This window comes from Myotis myotis, unplaced genomic scaffold, assembly GCF_014108235.1.
Source record: "Myotis myotis isolate mMyoMyo1 unplaced genomic scaffold, mMyoMyo1.p scaffold_m19_p_6, whole genome shotgun sequence".
Lineage (NCBI taxonomy): Eukaryota > Metazoa > Chordata > Mammalia > Chiroptera > Vespertilionidae > Myotis > Myotis myotis.
The window spans coordinates 99,286,947-99,309,987 of NW_023416368.1; the positions used below are offsets into that span (position 1 = coordinate 99,286,947).

Below are 23,041 nucleotides of genomic sequence, written 5' to 3' on the forward strand. Positions count from 1 at the left end.
ATGAACCAGTGACTCCTGAAATTGATACTCCATGGCCTCCCTCCTTTCTGTCCACTGGGCAAGCCCTGCTAGAGACTGGCCACTCTGAAGGATGTGTGAGCTTTTCTGATGATGCCTTTCATCAGGCCAACCCATTTCCCAATCCTCCCTCTTAATAAAAAAATAAACTGTCTGGCCCAAATACCACTATTACCTCTTCTTCCCTCCCAATGATGATGCTCACTTTCCTCTGAGCACTGCATTTTAGTTCAGCATCCACTGGGGTAGCTTTGCTTATGGACGTTCTCTCTTATATATCCTTTATTTACTCCTCCTGCCCAGTGCCCAGGACAGTGGACTGTGCCTAGCACATCCTCAACAAGAATTTGCTGAATATATTAACCCAAGTCTATGGAGAGAATCATGTTTGCCAGTGCTGCATGTGGAGGACAGAGCAAATGTGGTAGTGACATTCCAAAGTGGGAGTTGAGTGACAGAAATATATTATCCCTTTCCTAGTTCCATCTCTACCCTCTCTGTCTAAATTTACTGATGAAGGTTTATAGACAAAGTGAAAAAATTATACTCCTAGAGAGAGGAATGTAAACTTTGTGGCAAGATACACGAAGTCCTAGAGAGAGCAGGGACACTATCTGACAAGAGATTCTTCCCTTGTAAAAGCGTGAATTTTGGAACCAGAGACCTGACAGGGAATTCAGCCTCTACAGACTGGCCCCACTCAGACTATTCTTGGACAGGTTACTTAACTCTCAGAAGACTCTCATTTCACCCTTTGAGTTACCTAGTTAACAGCTTTATACAGAGTTAATACTTTGTTAAATTTTATCAGTTCCTAACAGAACTGTTTCTGTGGTGACTACCATTAAGAGCTTGCCCATTCCCAGGAGTTATGACTCAGCACCAGTATGTGAGGTTCAATCCATGTTGCACTTCTCCTGGTGGAGGTACCACCTCACTTCCAGCGAGACCTGAGCTGCTAGCCCTGGGGGATGAGCCCCTGCTGCCTTCCGAGGTTTGTATCTGGTATAACGTACCCATAAAGATGTGACACAAGCAGCTTTCCCTGCATACTGCTCCATCTCAAGTCCAGGCACAGCCTGTTTACTTTTGAGGGATTTCTTTATTGGAGTTCCACCTTACCTTGCCACAATTATCAGTCTCTTCATGGCCAAGAGAGTAAGCCCTGAACAACATATTCATAATATTTTACAAAAGACAATACACACATGTAGTGCATAAAAGCTTTACAATAACAGTCCAACACAATCATTTTACAAGATTAAGAAGCATGAATTTCCTATGCCCTGATTATTGGTACTTAGTTTTTTAATTTCTACAATAAAATGCTCTCCTTCTCAGCATTCCTATCCATAGGAATCCCTGAATCAATTCTTTTTGTGCAAATTCATAATGATGTGTCCTGTTAGTACCTGAATGTGCTGTATTTCTCTCCATGGCACAACCTTTTATTTGTAGGTTTTCACTCATTATACATTTATTATTCATTGAGGGGGGTTTATTTGAATTTAAAAAAAACTTTCACCCACTTAACTAGTGTACCACATTATAATAGCATAATCTAATCAACCTGTCTTTTTTTTTTAAGAGGTTCTCTCTTATCTTACACTCTTTACTTTCCCCACAAAATTCAAATTTTATTCCAAAATCTGTCATCACCTCCTTCCCAAACCATTCAATTATATTAACTTTTTATCCCATGATCACTGTTAAATAAATTTATATTCCCTGAAGCCTCTCTCTCCCTGAATCTGCCTTTTGGAGGGCCTTCTTGGGATTTTCCCACTGACCAATCTATAATTGGGACTCAAAGCTATACCTGAATGTCCCACACTTAGATTCACAGAACTTACCTAAATATGAACTTTCTAATGGTGACTGTGTGACTTCTAATTGAAACCCTTTTCTCATTCATATGTTTCCTTGTCTTTCCAGAAATCTCTGCTTATTTTGAAGGTTTTATTTTAACATTCTATCATTTTGATAGGTTTTATCCCCAGTATGAAACATAGGGCTCAACTACCTTGACATTGGAGGCTTCCTTGCTGGCTATGACTGAAGCATAGAAAAGATCATGGTTTTGTTTATACCATGTAAATTATAAGCCATGGACAAGGACCTCAGATATTCATACATTCACAGGATTGTTCTTCCATCTGAGTTCTTTGAGACTCGGTAAGCTTTGCCTCCTACAGAGAGAAGCTCATCCTGGTCCCATCCAGAACATTCCCACCCTCATGAGTTCTCTTTTGTGATGTGCCACTGTAACTTCCCACATTTGGCACATTTAAAGATTCCTCCCCTGTATGGATTACTTTATGCTTGGTGAGATCTGATCTGATATTAAAAGTCTTCCCACACTCACTACACTTGAATGGCTTCTTCCCAGTGTGGATCCTTTTGTGTTGGTCAAGAACAGATCTATAATTAAAGGATTTCCCACACTCACAATTATAGGGCTGCTGTCCACGATGGATGCTTTTATGGTTGATAAGACTCGAGTGTGAGATGTAGGCCTTCCCACACTCATCACATCCATAGGGTTTCTCGCCTGTGTGGATCCTTTTATGCACTGTGAGGCCTGAGCTGTTCCGGAATGCCTTTCCACAACCATCACATACATAGGGCTTCTCCCCTGTGTGGATCCTCTTGTGTTGAGAAAGAAGTGAGCTGTAACTGAAAGATTTCCCACACTCAACACATTTGAAGGGTTTCTCCCCAAGATGAACTCTTTTATGGCTTATAAGAGTTCTGCTTGAGAAAAAAGCTTTTCCACATTCATCACATGTATAAGGTGTCTTGCCAGGGTGGGTACTTTTATGGTTAATAAGGCTTGAGTGTGAGATGTAGGCTTTTCCACACACATCACATTCATAGGGTTTCTCCCCAGTATGAATTCTTTTGTGCACCTTAAGGCTTGAGTTGTTTCTGAAGACCTTCTCACACCTGTCGCATTCATAGGGTTTTTCTCTAGTGTGAACCCTTTTGTGTTGAGAAAGGAGTGAGGTGTAATTAAAAGATTTCTCACACACATCACATTTGTAGGGCTTCTCCCCAAGATGAATTTTCTTGTGGTTTATAAGGGTTCGGTATGTGATAAAGGCCTTTTCACACTCCTCACACTTATAGGGCTTTTCCCCAGGGTGTACACTTTTATGATTTATAAGGCTTGAGAGTGAGATGTAGGCTTTCCCACATTCTTCACATTTGTAAGGTCTCTCCCCAGTATGGATTCGTTTATGTACTTTAAGACCTGAATTATTTCTGAAGGCTTTTCCACACTCATCACACCCAAAAGGTTTCTCCCTCGTATGAATCCTCTTATGTTGTTCAAGGGCAGAGCTATAATTGAAAGATTTCTCACAATAGCTACATTTATAGGGCTTCTCCCCAAGATGGATTCCTTTGTGGTTTTTAAGGCTAGAACGTGAGATATAGGCTTTCCCACACACATCACACTTGTATGGTTTTTCCCCGGTGTGGAGCCTCCTGTGGACTTTGAGACCTGAATTGTTTCTGAAGGTTTTGCCACACACATCACATACATAAGGTCTCTCTCCAGTGTGAATAGTCTTATGTTGAAGAAGAAGTGAGTTGTAGCTGAAAGATTTTCCACACTCCTTACATTCATGAGCTTTCTTCCCAGGGTGAATGCTTTTATGGACTGCAAGGCCTGAGCTATAGCTGAACGCTTTGCCACAGACATCACACTTGTAAGGTTTCTCTCCCGTGTGGATTCTTTTATGTACAATAAGACCCGAGCTATTCCTGAAGGCCTTCCCACATTCATCACATTCATAAGGTTTTTCTCCAGTGTGGATGACTTTATGCTGAATGAGGAGAGAGCTATAATTAAACGATTTCTCACACTCATCACATTTGTAAGGTTTATCTCCGAAATGGATGCTTTTATGGTTTAGGAGTGTTCTGCAAGTAATGAAGGCCTTCCCACACTCATCACATTCATAGGGCTTTTCACCTGTGTGGATCCTTTTGTGAACCCTAAGGCCAGAGCTATTACTAAAAGTTTTCCCACAGATATCGCATTCATAAGGCTTCTCCCCTGTGTGGATCCTTTTGTGGACTCTGAGACCAGAGCTGTTCCTGAAGGCTTTTCCACACTCGCCACATTCATAGGGCTTCTCCCCAGTGTGGATCCTCTTATGCTGGTCTAAAACAGAGCTATAGTTGAAAGATTTTCCACACTCATCACATTTACAGTTCTTCTCCCCAGAATGGGTGCTTTTATGGTTTATAAGGCTGGAATAGGACATGTAGGCTTTCCCACATTCCTCACACTTATACGGCTTCTCCCCAGTATGGATCCGCTTGTGGACTCGAAGGCTCGAACTGCTCCGGAAAGTCCCTCCACAGTCCTCGCACTCATAGCGTTTTTCCCCAGTGTGCATAATTTTATGTTGAATAAGGCGGGAATTATATTTGAAGAATTTCCCACACTCATCACATTTATGAGATTTCTTAAAAGCACTGGTTTCCTGCTTCAGATGGGGATGCGAATTTCCATTGATGTTCTCCACACATTTGCCTTGTTCACTGCTTCTCTGTTCTATAGGGATGGTCTGGTATGTAACGTGCTTTGAGCTCAGATGTAAGCTTTTCTCAGATGCCTTGTCTTTCTGTTCTGTCTTTATACTTGCTGTGTTCTTGGCTTTTCCAATCTTTTCCCTGATGCCACTTTTGTCTTCCATCATTCTTTTTCCCTCAGGCTTTTCCAATTGGTTCTCTACCTTGCTATCCCAATCACAAGTTTCACCAACCTCAGATTCCTGCATATGATCCTTGTGAAGACCCTTCACTTTTAGCCACAGAGATTCTGCATTTCCGACATTTTCACACTTTTCAGTTGATTCCTCATCTTCAGTGCCTCTCGTCTTGAAATGTGACACTAAACCAAGAAAATGAAAATACTTATTCACTTTGTTTAGAAGAAACTGGAAGAATTACATCCAAATTCACTCATTCACTCAAGTGTTTTAACTGCTGGGATACAATGGTGGACATGCCAAAATTTCTGATGCTATAGGGCTAATGTTGAAATGCTGGAGCCATGGATTTTCAATAAAACAGAGAGCTTTTCTAGCATAGGAGTGGGGATGGTCCAGCCCATGGGCCACGTAAGTCCCAGAAATCATTTGGTCTGGCCCTCTCAAGGCATTAGGGGTGAGTTAATACAATGTTTGACTAAATATAGCAAGCTAATTTTGAAGTTGATAATTCTGTATGGCCCACAAATGATGTTATAAATATCCAAATGGTACTTGGCAGAAAAAAGGTTCCCCACCCCTGGTGAAGGTGAGTTAAAATGGGTTGAAATGATGTACAGAACCAGGGGCAACATTGATCGGTTTTTAAAAAATGACACCAAGTCATGGAAAAACAAACAGAGGGTAGAAGAAATCTCTAAAAAAGAGGAGACAGATTAATAAGACAAAAGTTAAAAAGACATAATCAGCAGAAGACAGGCAAAACTAAAGAAGAGGAGAAATAGGTAAGTGGAAGTATTAGGGAGGTGGTTGTAAAATCATGAGGATAGTCAAGTTAGAGATGATACAGAAAACAAGCCTGTTGGTTTGGTCTCCTGGACTTCCCCTCCAAGGAAAACTCTGACCCTGTAAAATGGCCAGTTAGGGTAGCCAGGGAGGAACTCTACATGGAAGAGGACACTCTGGCCTGCCAGGCAAAAAGACTTTCACTCCTACTTTATGAAGAGGCTAAATACAGTCAGAGAATATCAAAAAGCAAAAGCAAAAACACAAACCATTAGGCAAAGAAAATCATTCTGAGAACATATGTAAAGTGTTGAGAACAATGTCTGTCACTTGGTGAAGTGCCATATGCTATTATTACTTATTTTGATACTTATTTATTTATTTTTTAATCACATATGAAAATGCTCTCTTCACTATGCTATTTTGATATTTATTTGAGGTCAGGTCATTAGATCATATTTGGAACCTGAAGATAAAGCACAGGACTCAGGAAAGGTAAATTCCTTTCCAAAGTTTAGGAGCCAGACTGTAACTTTGTCCCTGTGACAGTACTCTACACATAGCTGGCACTCCATCAGTAGCCACCTACTGACAAACTGATGCCTAAGAAACACTTCTAAGTTCCTTATCCCCCAACCTTAGACAATTAAACATTTGCGATTAGACTTAGTTAAAATATGGATCTCTCCTCTTACTCTGGGTATCAGACTCTCTTGGGCCAGTACTCTGGACTTCTGTCAGTCCTACTTACAAAACTCTATATGTAAACATAAGGAGGAAGCAGAGGCAATAAAAGTGGACATGTATAAAGAATGACACTTATGATCCAACTTCTGCTCATGTGACTGTAATGATGAACTCAATTAAAATTAACAGAAAAGGAAAAGAAGCTAGGAACTCAGAATATCACTAAAATAATTTAAAGAAAAAACATCCCTCAGCAGACAGTAAACCAAAGGTGGTTCAACTGAGAAAGCTTCACAAAATGACACATGATGTTAGGTAAAAAACCTTCAGAGGTTCCTGAGAAATGGTGGCACAGCCTAGTTCCGTGCTCCATTTCCTTATACTTTGGGCAGAACAGTCCATGTCACTGGGTGAGGAGCAAAATTCCAGAATCATCAGCACCAACATCTTTGAGCTGTGCTCTGAATCCTGCTTCCACATACATCAGGGACTCTGCTCTATCCATTCCTTTTGGCCTACAGACATAAAACCAAATCCCCTAAAATAAACACACAAAAATTGCTAGAGAAAAAAACAGAAAAGGAAGAGCCCTGAGGGGAACTAGCCATACTAGGTATTAAAGTATACCACAGCCCTAGCCAGTTTGGCTAAGTGAATAGGGTGTCAGCCATGGATAGAAAGGTCCTGGGTTCAATTCTGGTCAAGGGCATGTACCTCGGTTGTAGGCTCAATCTCTGGCCCTGGTCAGGGCACATGCAGGAGGCAATCAATCAATGTGTCTTTCTCACTTCTTTGTTTCTCTCTCTCTCCCTCCCTCCTACTCTCTAAAAATCAATGGAAAAATATCCTCAGATGAGGATTAACGACAACAACAAATACCATAAGCAAAATCAAGAAATGAATGAGGTGGAAGAAAACATTTACAACATACATCATACATAAAGGCTAATACCCTTAACATATAAACTATTTTCAAAAGCTGAAGAAAAATAGACTAGAAATCCTACAGAAAAATGGGCAAAAGATCCAAACAATTTACCAAAAGAAATATTAAAATGGCCCTTAAATGTTATGTTTTTAATTTCACTCAATAATAGAATACAGACTCTCATAGCCAGTTAGCCTGGAGGTCAACTCACCCCTGGTATTACCGACAACAATCAAGGCTTAACTACAACAAGACTGCGCACAAAAGACCACTAGGGGGTGCACCAAGAAAGCATAAAAAATGTGGAGACAAAGAAACAGGACAAAACTGTCAATGGAGGATATTGAGTTCAGAACCACACTTTTAAGGTCTCTTAAGAACTGTCTAGAAGCCGCCGATAAATGTAGTGAGATGCTCAAGAAATCTAATGAGACCCTCGATGTTATGATAAAGAACCAACTAGAAATTAAGCATACACGACTGAAATAACAAATACTACACAGACTCCCAACAGCAGACCAGAGGAGCGCAAGAATCAAGGCAAAGATTTGAAATGCGAAGAAGCAAAAAACACCCAACCAGAAAAGCAAAAAGAAAAAAGAATCCAAAAATACGAAGATAATGTAAGGAGCCTCTGGGACAGCTTCAAGCGTACCAACATCAGAATTATAGGGGTGCCAGAAGATGAGAGAGAGCAAGATATTGAAAACCTATTTGAAGAAATAATGACAGAAAACTTCCCCCACCTGGTGAAAGAAATACACTTACAGGTCCAGGAAGCGCAGAGAACCCCAAACAAAAGGAATCCAAAGAGGACCACACCAAGACACATCATAATTAAAATGCCAAGAGCAAAAGACAAAGAGAGAATCTTAAAAGCAGCAAGAGAAAGAAACTCAGTTACCTACAAGGGAATACCCATACGACTGTCAGCTGATTTCTCAACAGAAACTTTGTAGGCCAGAAGGGAATGGCAAGAAATATTCAAAGTGATGAATACCAAGAACCTACAACCAAGATTACTTTACCCAGCAAAGCTATCATTCAGAACTGAAGGTCAGATAAAGAGCTTCACAGATAAGGAAAAGCTAAAGGAGTTCATCACCACCAAACCAGTATTATATGAAATGCTGAAAGGTATCCCTTAAGAAGAGGAAGAAGAAGAAAAAGGTAAAGATACAAATTATGAACAACAAACATGCATCTATCAACAAGTGAATCTAAGAATCAAGTGAATAAATAATCTGGTGATCATAATAGAATCAGGGACATAGAAAGGGAATGGACTGACTATTCTTGTGGGGGAAAGGGGTGTGGGAGATGCGGGAAGAGACTGGACAAAAATCGTGCACCTATGGATGAGGACAGTGGGTGGGGAGTGAGGGTGGAGGGTGGGGCGGGAACTGGGAGGAGGGGAGTTATGGGGGGAAAAAAGAGGAACAAATGTAATAATCTGAACAATAAAGATTTAATTTAAAAAAAGAATTGAATAATAGAATACAAATAATTAGACTAAAATACTAATTGTCCCATTAGATTGGCAAATATTCAAAAGTTTGACAATCTATTCAGTTGTGAGGCTGTGAGGGAAACAGACACTCTTATATATTACTGGGAATACAAACTGGCATAACCTCTGTTGAGAGAAATTTGCCAATCTCAAACACACTTCAATCCAAAAATCCCATATAGGAATTTATAGTGAAGATACACTTCCAACAATACAAAAGTATATATGCAGAGACTTATTCATTATAGGATTATTTGTAACTACAAAATATGGAAAACTACCTACATGTTCACACACAGAAGAGTGGTTAAATAAGCTATGGTACAAAAACAAAACAGAGTACTAGAAAATAAGGAATAGCTTTATAATTGACCAATAAGGAGCAATTTCAAGGATATATTGTATAGTGATGTTACAAAATTCCAAGGCAGGAGGAATAGGGAAACTGAGACAGGTAAAGTAAAACAAGGCCAAATGGTGTGGGCAATTTGCAGCCAGCTTGTAAATAATAAGCCATTATCTTCCCCAGCCAAGGACACTTGAAGGCAAATGGTTAAAAACCTCCCTAATGAGAGAATACAGAAAGGGAGGGACAAAGGGGAAGGGAATAAAAGAGGCTATTTTACTCCCAAAGCAGAAAAGCCAGCAGTCTTAGGCTTGGCAAGATAAAGTTGCCAGGTGCTTCTCATGAATTCTGGGAAGGCCACAAGAGAGGAAAGGGGGCCTTGAGAATTACTCTGGACCAAAACATTCAGCAGAAGAAATCTGAGACCTATAGACAGGAGGCTATGTAACACTTTGGACCCCCACCCAACTCGCTCTTCAGATGAGCTGAGAGCCCATCTGCACTTCCTGAGCCAGATGAATAGGTTTGCTGGCTTTGCTTCTTAATAAAGGTGCAGCTTTAATAAACTGGCTTTTCACAATGCAATGATCTCTTCTATAAATTCACTTATATGAGAAAAGGATCAAAGTTGGGGACAGCCTTCTCCCACTGATTGAAGGGGATGTCTGGTGATAACTCTAATGTCAGTGAGAGGTGCCTCTAACAGTAAAAAAGCATATATGTCAATGTTTTGTTTAAGAAAAATAAGAAAACAAGCACGTATCTGTTGGTTTGTTGGGGTTTTTTTACAATAATGAGAATAGCCAGAAAACAATAAAGCCCATTACACCTCTAAGGGGTGGGCAGGGTAGAATAAAGCAGAATGGATAGGGGAGAAAAACACTCTATACACAGCTTTTTGTATAGTTTTTATTTAAGTTTTTAAAATTTATTTATGTATTTATTTATGTATTTATTTATTTTTGGTTAATTCTCACCTGAGGATATTTTTCCATTGATTTTTAGAGAGAGTGAAAGGGAGAGAGAGAGACAGAAAGAGAGAATTAACAATGTGAGAGAAACACACTGATTGGCTGCCTCCACATGCACTCCCCGACTAAGGATTGAGCCTGCACCCAAGGTAACATGCCCTTGACCGGACTAGAACCCAGGACCCTTCAGTCTGGGTGAGCCAATGCTCTACCCATTGAGCCAAACTGGCTATGGCAATTTCAACTTCAGACTTGTTAAACTGAAGGAATTCTATGCTTCTTATAGGTAGGACCCCCAGAAAATGACTGATTTAATTACATTCATTTTTGCCACCCATCACCCTAATTGGGGAGTTGTCCAGGCTCTCCTGAATATCTTGCAAACAGCAGATGAAAGATTAGTAATAGGTAAGGCTACAGAGGAAGCCTACTGACTCCATCAGAAGAACCCAAATGAGACTCCAAACCCAGCAGGGACCAAGCCTCTCACTGAGCCAGATTGGGACCAAATAATAGAGGCCTGGTACATTTGGAGCATTAGAAAAGATGCATACTAGGAGGTTTAAAAAAGGTTTGAATGTTATACAGATGTATAGCAAAAGCCTAATGAGGACCTCGCTGAGTTTTTAGAGGGGATCTATCAGGCTTCCTGGAAGTACAGGGATGTAAATCCCCAGGATGCTGAAAATTCACAAATGGTTAACATCACTTTTATTGGAAAGAGTGCCCTGGACATTAGGAGAAAGCTTCAGCAGATAGATGGAGTTCTGGGAATGAATCTGTCACAATTGGTGGATATAGCCTTTACGGCATTCCATGGAAGAGAAGCTAAAGATCAAAAGCAAGTGATGGTTTTCCTAGAAACTGTCCAGGGAAATCAGAAAAGAAATCAGTGGCAGGGAGCAAGGAAAGTAGACCACTGGGCTCCAACCAATGCGCTTATGGTAGGGAAGGACATTGGAAAAAGGACTATCCCAAGAAAGAAGAAAAGAATGCTCCTAGAAAGGGAAAGGGGAATGATCCCCAATGCATGATGGTTGCGTGCAAAAGAGACTCAGTTGAGGAATGAGGCGGCCCAGGAGCTCCTTCAGATACCTTCCCATCTATACGAATAATAGGGTAAAATGCAAATGGTCGGGACGCCCTCATGCGTAACAACCGATCAGCTGGAGGCTGCCTGTACAGCAGGTGCGGGTGGGCGGGGACTTGCAAAGTTGGGGATGGGGGCGGGGCCGTGGCAGAGGCCTCTAGGCGCCTGTGCCAGGGGTCCGCAGGCCTCCCCCGGCTCTGGCCTACCTCTTTGGGGCGATCTGAGGAACCCCAGATGGGTGGGTGGGGCCTACCTCTTTGGGGCGATGGATCGCAGGGCTCCTGCACTGTGACAGGGCACATGACAGGTTGGGGGATCCCCCCCGCCCCGAGTGCACACATTTTGTGCACCAGACCACTAGTCCAGTGATGGTGAACCTATGACACGCGTGTCAGAGGTGACATGCAAACTCATTTTTTTGGTTGATTTTTCTTTGTTAAATGGCATTTAAATATATAAAATAAACTAGAGGCCCGGTGCACAAAAATTTGTGCACTCGGGGGGAATGGGGGAGGGGGGGTCCCTCAGCCTGACCTGTGCCCTCTTGCAGTCTGGGACCCCTCAGGAGATAACGCCCTGCTGGCCAAGGCCTGCTCCCGGGTGGCAGAGGGCAGGCCCAATCCCTAGGTGCAGCCCCTGGTCAGGCTCAGAGCAGGGCCAATTGGGGAGCTGGGGCGCCGCCCCCTGTCATGCACAGAGCAGGGCGGATTGGGAGGTTGCGATGCCACCCTCAGTCACGCTCAGGGTAGGGCTGATTGGGGGGTTGGGGCACTGCCCCCTGTCACACTCAAGGCAGGGTCGATGGGGAGGTTGCGGCACCACGCCCTGTCACGCACAGAGCAGCGCCAATCAGGGGGTTGGGGCACTGCCCCCTGTCACGCACAGAGCAGGGCCAATCAGGGGGTTGGGGCGCTGCCACTCTCACACCAGGGCAGGGCCGATGGGGAGGTTATGGCTCTACCCTGTCACACACAGAGCAGGGCCCGTGGGGGGTGGGGGGCTTGGGGCACCGCACCCTGTCACACAGAGAGCCGCAGGGCGATCTGGGGGTTGGGGAGCTCCCCCGTATCAGGCACAGAGCAGGGCTGATCAGGAGGTTGGGGCGCCTTTCCCTGTCACACACAGAGCCGCAGGGCAATCAGGAGGTTTGGGCGCTGCCCCCTGTCACGCTGATCCCGGTGCTGGGAGGCATATTACCCTTTTACTATATAGGATAGAGGCCTGGTGCATGGGTGGGGCTGGCTGGTTTGCCCTGAAGGGTGTCCTGGATCAGGGTGGGGGTCCCCACTGAGGTGCCTGGCCAGCCTGGGTGAGGGGCTGATGGGTGTTTGCAGCTGGTCACACCCCCTTCAGGGTGGGGGTCCCCACTGGGGTGCCTGACCAGCCTGGGTGAAGGGATGATGGCTATTTGCAGCTGGTCACACACCCTTCAGGGTGGGGGTCCCCACTGGGGTGCCTGGCCAGTCTGGGTGAGGGGCTGAGGGCTGAAGCTCCCAACTGCTCCTTTTTTTCTTTTTCTTTTTTATTCTGGGCCAGCTTTAGCTCTGGCTCCAGCTCTGAGGCCTCTGCTGCTGAAAGCAGGTATCTGGTTTGTTTGGGTTCTATAATCGAAACTTTGTATAACTCCAGCTCTGAGATCCCACAGAGCAGGTTTCTGGGGTTTTGTTTAGCTTCTATATTTGTTACAATGTTTCAAACTGCAGGCTCAGAGGCCGGCAAGGCAGGCGGGGAACACTGGTTTCCTCCGTCACTGAAGCAAGCAAGCCTCATGTTAGTTTCAAGCTGCCTGGCTGCTGGCCACCATCTTGGCTGGCAGTTAATTTGCATATCACCCTGATTAGCCAATGGGAAGGGTAGCGGTCATATGCTAATTACCATGTTTCTCTTTTATTAGATAGGATATCAACAATATAAGTCTTTGTTTTACTATGGTTGCAAATATCAAAAAATTTTTATATGTGACACGGCACCAGAGTTAAGTTAGGGTTTTTCAAAATGCTGACAGGCTGAGCTCAAAAGGTTCGCCATCACTGCACTAGTCTATTATAATTTCCCCACAGGAGCTCTGGCTACAATTGACAGCCGGGAATGAATTAACTGACTTTCTCCTAGACATGGGGCAACTTAGTTTTAAATTCTAAACTAACAAAAAAAGTTCGGCTACCACTGCAATTACCGGAGTTATGGGAAAGCTACAACAGCAGACTTTCCTTAAGCCTCTTGAACGTCAACTTTGAGATTTGAAGTTCTAAGGAGATGCTCAAAAAAAATGATGGGGGCATGTCATAGACCACAAGAGCCAGCTTGAATACCCAATTCAGGGTAATTAAGTACAGTAATGAATTACAAGCCATTAATTTAAGTGATCATCCCAAAAAATATCATACCCATTCTAATAGTTATTACAATATTACTGACTATATTCCCCTTGCTGCACATTACCCACCCATAAGTTTACTATAACTACCAATTTCTACCTCTAAATCCCCTCACCTTTTTCACCCATCCTCCCAACCCCCCTCCCATCTGGCAACTGTCAAAATGTTCTATCTTTGAGTGTTTCTGTTCTGCTTGTTCATTTATTTTTATTTTAGATTCAATTGTTTGATAGATATGAATTTATTGCCATTTTATTGTTCATATTTTTCATCTTTTCTTCTGCTATTTAAAGAAGACCCTTTAACATTTCATGTAATACTAGTTTGGTGGTAATGAATTCCTTTAGCTTTTTCTTATCTGGGAAGGTCTTTATCTGACCTTCCACTCTAAATGACAGCTTTGCTGGGTAGAGTAATTTTGGTTGTAGGTCCTTGCTTTTCATCACTTTGAATATTTCTTGCCACTCTCTCCTAGCTTGCAACGTTTCCATTGAGAAATTGGTTGACAGTATTATGAGCATTCCCTTGTAGGTAGGTAACTGCTTTTCTCCTGTTGCTTTTAAGATTCTCTGTCTTTAACTTTTGGCATTTTAATTATAATGTGTCACCCTGGCCAGTTTGGCTCAGTGGATAGAGTGTCAGCCTGCGGACTGAGGGGTCCCGGTTTCGATTCTGGTCAAGGGCATGTACTTTGGTTGCGGGCACATCCCCAGTGGGGGGTGTGCAAGAGGCAGCTGATCGATATTTCTCTCATCGATGTTTCTAACTCTCTATCCCTCTCTTCCTCTCTGTAAAAATTATATATATATATGTATATATGTATATATATGTATATATGTATATATATATATACATATGTATATATGTATATATATAGATGTGTCTTGGTGTGGGCCACTTTGGATTCCTCTTGTTTGGAATTCTCTGTGCTTCCTAGACTTGTATATCTGTTTCTTTCACCAGTAAGGGAAGTTTAGTCATTATTTTTTCAAATAAGTTTTCTATTTCTTGCTCCCTCTCTTCTTCTGACACACCCACAATGCAAATGTTGATACACTTGAAGTTGTCCCAGAGGTTCCTTACACTATTTTCATAACTTTGGATTCCTTTTTTCTTTTTGCTCTTCTCATTGGGTCTTTTTTGCTTCTTCATATTCCAATTCGCTTATTTGATTCTCAGCATCCTCTACTCTACAGTTGATTCCCTGTAAATTATTCTTCAGTTTGCAGGCCGACACTAGCCACTGAGCCAAACTGGCTAGAGCTCCTGTAAATTATGCATTTCAGTGAGTGTATCCTTCATTTCTGACTGGTCCTTTTGTTATATTGTTGATGATGTAAGTTCCTTGAGCATCCTTTTAATTATTGAACTCTGTATCTAGTAGTTTGCTTCCTTCCATTTCATTTAGTTCTTTTCTGGAGATTTCTCCTGTTCTTTCATTTGTGACATGTTTGTCTCTACTTTTTGACTGCTTCCCTGTGTTTGTTTCTATGTATTAGGTAGAGCTGCTATGTCTTTCAGACTTGGTAGAGTGGCCTTGTATAGCAGGTGTCCTGTAGGGCCCAGTGGCTCAGCCTCCCATTACGTAAGCTGGGCACTCCAGGTGCACCCATGTGGGTTTTTTGCACTGTCCTGTTGTAGTTGAGTCTTGACTGTTGTAGGCATCACTAGGAGAAACTGACCTCTAGGCCAGTGGTTCTCAACCTTCTGGCCCTTTAAATACAGTTGCTCATGTTGTGACCCAACCATAAAATTATTTTCGTTGTTACTTCATAACTGTAATGTTGCTACTGTTATGAATCATAATATAAATATCTGATATGCAGGATGGTCTTAGGCGACGCCTGTGAAAGGGTCGTTTGACTGCCAAAGGGGTCATGACCCACAGGTTGAGAACCGCTGCTCTAGGCTAATCAGCTGTGAGGAGCAGCTGCAACCACAACAGAAACACTGTTGTGCAGGAGCCAACCCTATGGAGCAGGAATTGTTTCAGTGGGATTTTGGTGCTCACCGAGTACACCCCTTGCATGTATCACTCATGGAGGTAGTAGGTTTGTAATCTGGTGTGGTCTGAAGCTAACCACCATGTGCACTGGTTCTGGAGCCTCCCAGGAGATACAAAGTCAGCTACTACCTGTGCCCTGCCTGGGATCTTCCAGCACAAACTACAGAGGAATCTGTAAATGGCTGCTTCTTGTGTTGTGCTTAGAGGTGTCCAAGAGAGGCCATACTGTGAACCAAGGCAGGCTGCCACTAATGCCAGGCCTGGGGCCACTTATCAAGAGGTATGGGGCATGCTGAGGCCAGCTGCTGCTTGTTTGAGAGATTTTAAGAAAGTCTGAAGCATGAGCCAAGACACATCATTCCTATGGAAAAAACACTGGAAATAGCTTGGGTGGGGTCTCAGGGAATCACCAGGGCAGGGGGTACAGTGTGAGCCAGATTGAGAGAGACTCAGATATGGTGTCTGCCTGTTGACTTTGTGTCAGCAAAGGAACAATGGCCTCTCCCAGTACTTTTGTCTGGGAGTAAGCTGTGGCTCTTCCACAAAATACCGACTTCTGCGCATGGGCCACGCAGTTTCAATCGCATTGTACATGCGCACCCACACATGGTATTTTGTGGGAGCCACACTCAAGGGGCCAAAGAGCTGCATGTGGCTCGTGAGCCGCAGTTTGCCGACCACTGCCTTATCTAATCAATCTGATTTCTTCTACTCAGACCACCCTGCATTAGCTTCTTTTAAATCAGGCGCCAACTCCCCAGCCTGCTGTTCCTGGCCCCATTCCATCTAGAACCATTCCTCTCCTGGCTTTACACTCTTTCCTGGGCAGCTCCATGCATAAACATGGCTCCTATCACTTCTACAAGCTATCTCACAGAGCCTTATCTCTGGCCCAGACCCCCCTCTTCAATTACAGACCCTCATATCCATTCCTGTCCTCCCCAGTTACCTAAATCAAAAGGGCTCTTCTCTTTCTCTCACCCCTATACAGTTCTCAAGTCCCTATGCCCAATTCATTCCTACTGCTGAGGCCTTAGTTTAGGCCCTCCTAAATTACCCTCTGAACTTCTGCTGTAGTCTTCCTACCTTCATTCTTACGCATATCCAATTCTTCCTCCAACAGCTGTCAAGAGTTTTTAAAAGTGCATACATGGTCATTCCCCAATGCCAAATCTTCTCAAGCTACTTAGTGTGGCACTTGAAGCCTTCTGCATGCTGTCACTTGGAGTGACTTGCTTGACACTAAATGGGCCATGCTAAAGAATCCCTCTCTGCTACTGCACTCACTGGTCCTCAGCCCTGATGGACCCTTTCCCTTGACTCTCTTACAGATTAATCCTTAATCCCCTCCATGTCCTCTGGGATTCTCTATTTAATTTACTGCTGACTAGCTGGTGTACATGATCACAAATACCTCATTGCTTACCCCTCATAAATAATCCAGCATTCTCCTTGTCCCAGCTCTATTTAACCTCCTCTGTTTGGGTGTTCCATTACCCAACATCATTCACCCAATCCTCTTAATGACTGAAATTAAAACGCATCAATATAAAAGTACATCTTCACTGGAAAGAGATGGTTTGCAATGAGATTCATATTTATCAATACTGAGACTAAGAAAAGGTACAAAACACAGGCAGGAAAGCACCAAGACATATAAAACTAGCACTAAAGTAAATGCTGACACTATGGCTTGAATTTCTGTTGCCCCCCCCCCCCAAAAAATTCCTATGTTAAAACCCTAATCCCCAAAGATGAAGGAATTAAGAAGGAATCCTGTGGGAGATTCTTAGGACATGAGGATGGAGCCCTTTTGAATGGGATTAGTGTTCTTATAAGAGACCCTACAGAGATGCCTTGGTGCCCTGATCTTGGGCCTCCCAACCTCCAGAACTGTGAGAAATAAATGTCTGTTGCTTATAAGGCACCAAATCCACAGTACTTTTTAAAATATATTTTTATTGATTTCAGAAAGGAAAGGAGAGGGAGAGATAGAAACATCAATGATGAGAGAGAATCATTGATCGGCTGCATCCTACATGCCCCCTATTGCGGATTGAGCCCGCAACCTGGGCATGTGCCCTTGACCGTAATCAAACCCAGGACCCTTCAGTCCGCTGCGGCCAATGCTCTATCCACTGAGCCAAACCTGCTAGGGCAAATACATGGTATTTTATTATAGCTAAGGACTAAGCTGTTAAAATGCAAAGGCAATAAGAGAATTTAATAAATTATTATTCTTGTACACAATACTAAAGATGTAACCTAATATGTTATCTCTTGAGACTGAGTGTTGCCCAAGGAACTTAGATTATGATCTATATCCTGCTTTTCTCTAGGCACTGGGTTAGTCCTGGGGACTCAAAGATGGGTAAGACAAGGCCCTGTCATCAAGGAGCTTGCAGACTAGGTGAGTTTAGCAGAAAAATAACTAACACATGATAAAAATGGCAGAGGCATACACAGAGCAGATGAGGGAGGAGGCAGAAGGGATGGAACTGCTTAAAGGACTAGGAAGAGCTTCAGGAAGAATAGTTCCAGCAAAGGGAGTGGTGTTTACCACCCTCAGGCATCTGGAACAGAGGGCACAGGCACAAATAGTTAGGTGGGCAAAAACAAGGGCTGCCCCACGGTCTGCCCATCATACTAAGGAGTCCAGACTCAATCCTGAGGAGTTTAAGGCAAAGAAGTAGCAAACTCAGATATGCATGTTGGACAATCACTTACTCCATTAAATCAGCAGTTGGTAAACTTTTCCATAAAGGACTTGATAGAAAATATTGTAGATTTTGTGGGCCACATTTGATTCTGTCATGTATTTATTTATTTATTCATTTAATCCTCATACCTGAGAATATTTTTTCCACTACTTTTCAAAAAGAGCGGGGAGGAGGGTGGGAGGGAGGAAGAGTGAGAGAAACATGGATGAGATAGATACATCAATTGGTTGCCTCCTGATTGCGCCTCAACTGGGGCTGGGGACGAACCTGCAACCCAGGTACATGCCCTTGACCAGGAATCAAACCCACGACACTTTGATGTACGGGCCAACTTTCAAATCACTGAGCCGCACTGGCCAGGGCTGTCATTTTTTTTATTAGCTTCTTAATATCCCTTTTTAAAAATATATATATTTTTTTAATTGATTTTAAAAAGGAAGAGAGAGGGAGGGAGAGAGAGAGAGGGAGAGAGAGAGAGAGAGGGAAACATCAATGAGAATTGTTGATCGGCTGCCTCCTGCACGCCCCCCACTGGGGATCAAGCCCACAACCCGGCATGTCCCCTTGACCAGAATCAAACCCGCCACTCTTCAGTCCGCAGGCCGATGCTCTACTCACTGAGTCACTGAGCTAAACCAGCTAGGGCTTAATATCCCTTTAAAAATGTAAAAACCATCCTTAGCTTGCAGGCCCTATAAAAACAGACCACAGGCACAGCAGTTTGACAACCTGTAAGGAATCAGAGTTAATTTAAGATGGTGTGATAATGGCATTTTGGTTGTTAAAAATGTCTCTTTTTTTTTTTTTTTTTTTTTTTGGTAGACTGAAGCATGGTAGGGTAAAATGGTATTATGTCTATAAATTCTTTTAAAATATTTCAATAAATCAAAAATAAAAAAAGATGAAACAAATGTAGCAGAATCCTGACAACTGTTGCATCTGAGCTATGAGTATACGTAGCTCATTGTACTATTCTACCATCCTGCATGTTTAAATTTCTTCATAATAAAAAAATTAAGAGATCACTCATACTAGTTGCAATGGGAGAACGGAGTAAGGGGACAGAGAACGGAGTCCTAATGTCTGAGAGATTATCATCCAATCATGGGTCATGACCCATGACCTCTGGGCACCCTGTACTTGTTCATTCATTTCTACCACCAGTGCTTAGAGAAGCCCGTGCAGACAGTATGAACCTGCCCTAAATTCTTGCCATCCCTGCCCCAGAGTCAGGAGCCACTTCTCAAGAGCCTAGACAACTCACCAGAGAGCAATTATGGCTCCCTCTGGTGTAAACTGCGGCCTATTAACCACTTCCTGCAGCAAGCTACAGGTGCAACGTGCCTGCAGCTAATTTGATTTCCACAGTACCAACCATATTTCCCAGGTCAATCGACCACCAAGTGCCACATCTGGATTCTGTATCTTAGGTAGTGTATTTTGACTTGGAGATGACCAAGCCAGCTCTTCTTTCTTCAGAAAGGAAAGCAAACCAGAGGGAATTGAGTACAAAATGTATACCCAGGAGAGAATACTGAGGAAGTGGGAGAATTGGATAAATAAAACCTGGGACTAAGGAGTGAGTGAGAAGTGATATGCAGAGGGTAAGAGAAAAATATAGTTTGTGCTTTAGTTATTACTGCATTTGTAGTTTATGAATATCAGAACAGTAAATGGTTAACATGAGTTGGTTCTATTACTTAAAAGTGGACATAAGGATTCAAGACAAGTTTTCCTCAAAGTAAAACATGAAATAGAACATTCTCATACCTGGCAGTGGAGAAGAAATCTAGTCATTCTTGGGAATAAGTTAAGCAAAGGAGGTTCTGAAAGAGAGGCTGAGAGATTTTATGAAGCTAAGAGAGCAAAGACTTGACCTGAAGAGAGTCACTTACAGAATTAGTTCATTAGGCTACTGTCAGACTAAACCTCACAAACACAAGTCTAGGAGGGAAAACTGCTTGGCTGTTGTTTTTTAAACACTACATGTGCAATAACAATGATTTGGTGTACTTAACCATCTACCAATAACTGGCTTAAATGATGAAAAACAAAAATCATTTTATGATTGCTTAATCACTTCTTTAAAAACCGTTGATCAGATATGCCATAGTATGTCACTGAATGTGCCATCATGAGGCAACAAAAGTTGGGGAGGGAAACAATGTCCCTGACTAGATCCAAAGAAATTATAGAACATCCAAAACATGGCTAATCCAATTCCACAGCACTACAGCACTGTAAAAAAAAAAAAAAAAAAAAAAAAAAAGCCCTGGCCAGTTCGGCTCAGTGGATAGAGTGTCCGCATGCAGACTGAAGGGTCCTGGGTTCGATTCTGGCCAAGGGTATGTACCTTGGTTGCAGGCACATCCCCAGTACGGGGTGTGCAGGAGGCTGCTGATGGATGTTTCTCTCTCATCAATGTTTCTCTGTATCCCTCTCCCTTCCTCTCTGTAAAAATTCAATAAAATATATTTTAAAAAGAAAAAGCTCTTTGTGTTCTGATGATCTCTAAGATAGATTGAGTGGACGAAGGGGCAGAACTTTTAAGAGCGACCTTCCACCCGTGTGGAGAGAAAGGGGAACTAACTACATGCACGTTTGCAGGTATCTGCACAAAGAAATCCTAGAAGGATACATTCAAATAAGTTAAATGTGACTATTTAATGAGGTTGGACCTAGGAAAATGGCTGCACGGGAGGAAACCTTTTCGCCGATAACTTTTTTTAAAAATATATCTTATTGATGTTTTACAGAGAGGAATAGAGAGTTAGAAACATCGATCAGCTGCCTCCTGCACACTCCCTACTGGGGGTGTGCCCGCAACCAAGGTACATGCCCTTGACCAGACTCGAACCTGGGACCCTTCAGTCCGCAGGCCGACGCTCTATCCACTGAGCCAAACCGGCTAGGGCTCGCCGATAACTTTTTATATTTAAAATATATGAACCATATGGATATACTACATAAACATTAAACACACACACACACACCACAAACCCTTGTGTTTTTCAAAAAGAAAACACGCCTACTGGCGGGGTAGTCCGAACATCTCAAAGCCGCACCCGCAACCTGGCACCCCCGCACCTTCCCTCCTCGCCGCGGGGTCCCCTTGCCCTTCTCCCACGTCCACTCCTCGTGGGCGGAGCCCGCGCGACAGGCCCCGCCCCTGGGCACGCCGGTCTGCATGCAGGTGGCGCTCCCCCAGGAAGAGGGAAGGGAGCACCTCCCTCAGCTCCACCTGCCCCGAACCAGGAGCCTTACACCGTGCCTCCATCCAAAGAAAAAGGGGGGGGCGCGTCTGACGGCCCCCAGGGGCCCCTGGCAGGCTCGCATTCACGCTCCAGTCCCCCGGAACCGCCAGGGGACACAGGCGGGGGGTGCGGGGGGGGGCCGGAACGGGGGTCGCTCATTTCCACGGCTCCCCTCCCGCCGAGGGCAGGGAAGACTTGAGAAACACGAGAGCGGGGCGTTTCTCTGGCCGCGGGGCAGCCCACCGGCCCTGGCCGTTCGAAGGCCGGCGCTGGCGCCCTCGGGGAGTCCGGCGTGTTCCAGGGGCGCCCCACGCGCCTCGCCGCCCGCGGTCCTCCCTCCCGCCCCTCCCGCTGGCGCGCCTCCCGGGGAGGATGGGGACGGGGCACGCTTCTGCCCCGAGAGGGGCAGCCGGGACCGCCCGCAGGGGCCGCGGCTCGGCGAGGGCCGGGCGGAAGCGGGACGGCCGAGTACTCACGTACCGGCTGAGGCCGCGCCGCGGGAGTCCGCCGCCAGCGGGACAAAAGCGCGGACGCCCGGCCGGAAGCACCGTGCGGCTCGGAGCACTTCCGAGTCCTCTCTGGGAGGTTGGAGGACTGACTCGATGGTACCCCCACCACCCGGATCAGTGCGCTGGGAGGGCGGGTTATTTATTTAGCGCGGCCAGGTGGCGTGCGCTGGAGGGCGCCGAGGAACTACCTGGGAAGCATCTCGCTTTCGTGGGGGGCAGACAATAAACAAATAAGTGGCCATCCTATCTAATAAAAGAGAAACATGGTAATTGGCATACGACCGCTACCCTTCCCATTGGCTAATCAGCGAGATATGCAAATTAATTGCCAGCCAAGATGGCAGCCGGCAGCCAGGTAGCTTAAAGTGAACGTGAGGCTTGCTTGCTTCAGTGAAGGAGGACTCCAACTTTCCCCGCCTGCCTTGCCGGCCTCTGAGCTGCAACTCTAAGCAACTATGTTACAAATATAGAAGCTAAACAAAACCCCAGAAACCTGCTTTAGTCCTCCGGGCTTCAGCCAGCAGGATCGCAACATTGTTTCAAATACAGAAGGTAAACTAAGGCCAGAAACCTGCTTTCAGCAGCGGAGGCCTAAGAGCTGGAGCCTCAGAGCTAAAGCTGGCCCAGAATAAAAAGAAAAAGAAAAAAAGGAGCGGTTGGGAGCTTCAGTCACCCGCCAGCCTGAAAACAGCCCTCAGCCCCTCACCCAGACTGGCCAGGCACCCCAGTGGGTGTGTGACCAGCTGCAAACAGCCATCATCCCCTCATCCAGGCTGGCCAGGCACCCCAGTGGGGACCCCCACCCTGATCTAGGACACCCTTCAGGGCGAACCAGCCGGCCCCCACCCGTGCACCAGGCCTCTATCTATATAGTAAAAGGGTAATATGCCTCCCAGCACCAGGATCAGCAGAGCCGAGAGGCCTCCCAGCACTGGGATCAGCGTGACAGGGGGCAGCACCCAAACCCCCTGATCGCCCTGTGGCTCTGTGTGTGACAGGGGGTGGGGCCACAACTTCCCTATCTGCCCTGCTCTGTTCGTGACAAGGGAAGGCACCCCAACCCCCTGATCAGCCCTGCTCTGTGCCTGATAGGGGGGAGCTCCCCAACCCCCTGA

At 44.5% G+C, this 23,041-nt stretch overlaps 1 protein-coding gene across 2 annotated transcripts; it reads right to left on the minus strand.

The window, feature by feature from the left end:
• Positions 1 to 1,229: 1,229 nt before the first annotated feature.
• Positions 1,230 to 21,983, minus strand: ZFP62 (ZFP62 zinc finger protein). 2 transcript variants are annotated; one of them, XM_036313945.1, is made up of 2 exons: positions 21,898 to 21,983; positions 1,230 to 4,924 (listed from the first exon to the last, which is right to left on the minus strand). In XM_036313945.1, the coding sequence occupies exon 2, from the start codon at positions 4,809 to 4,811 to the stop codon at positions 2,208 to 2,210; it is 2,604 nt and encodes an 867-aa protein (XP_036169838.1). In that variant the 5' UTR covers positions 4,812 to 4,924; positions 21,898 to 21,983; the 3' UTR covers positions 1,230 to 2,207. The 2 variants fall into 2 exon arrangements, with proteins under 2 accessions (XP_036169838.1, XP_036169839.1); XM_036313946.1 differs by lacking the exon at positions 21,898 to 21,983 and adding an exon at positions 19,934 to 20,397.
• Positions 21,984 to 23,041: the final 1,058 nt, after the last annotated feature.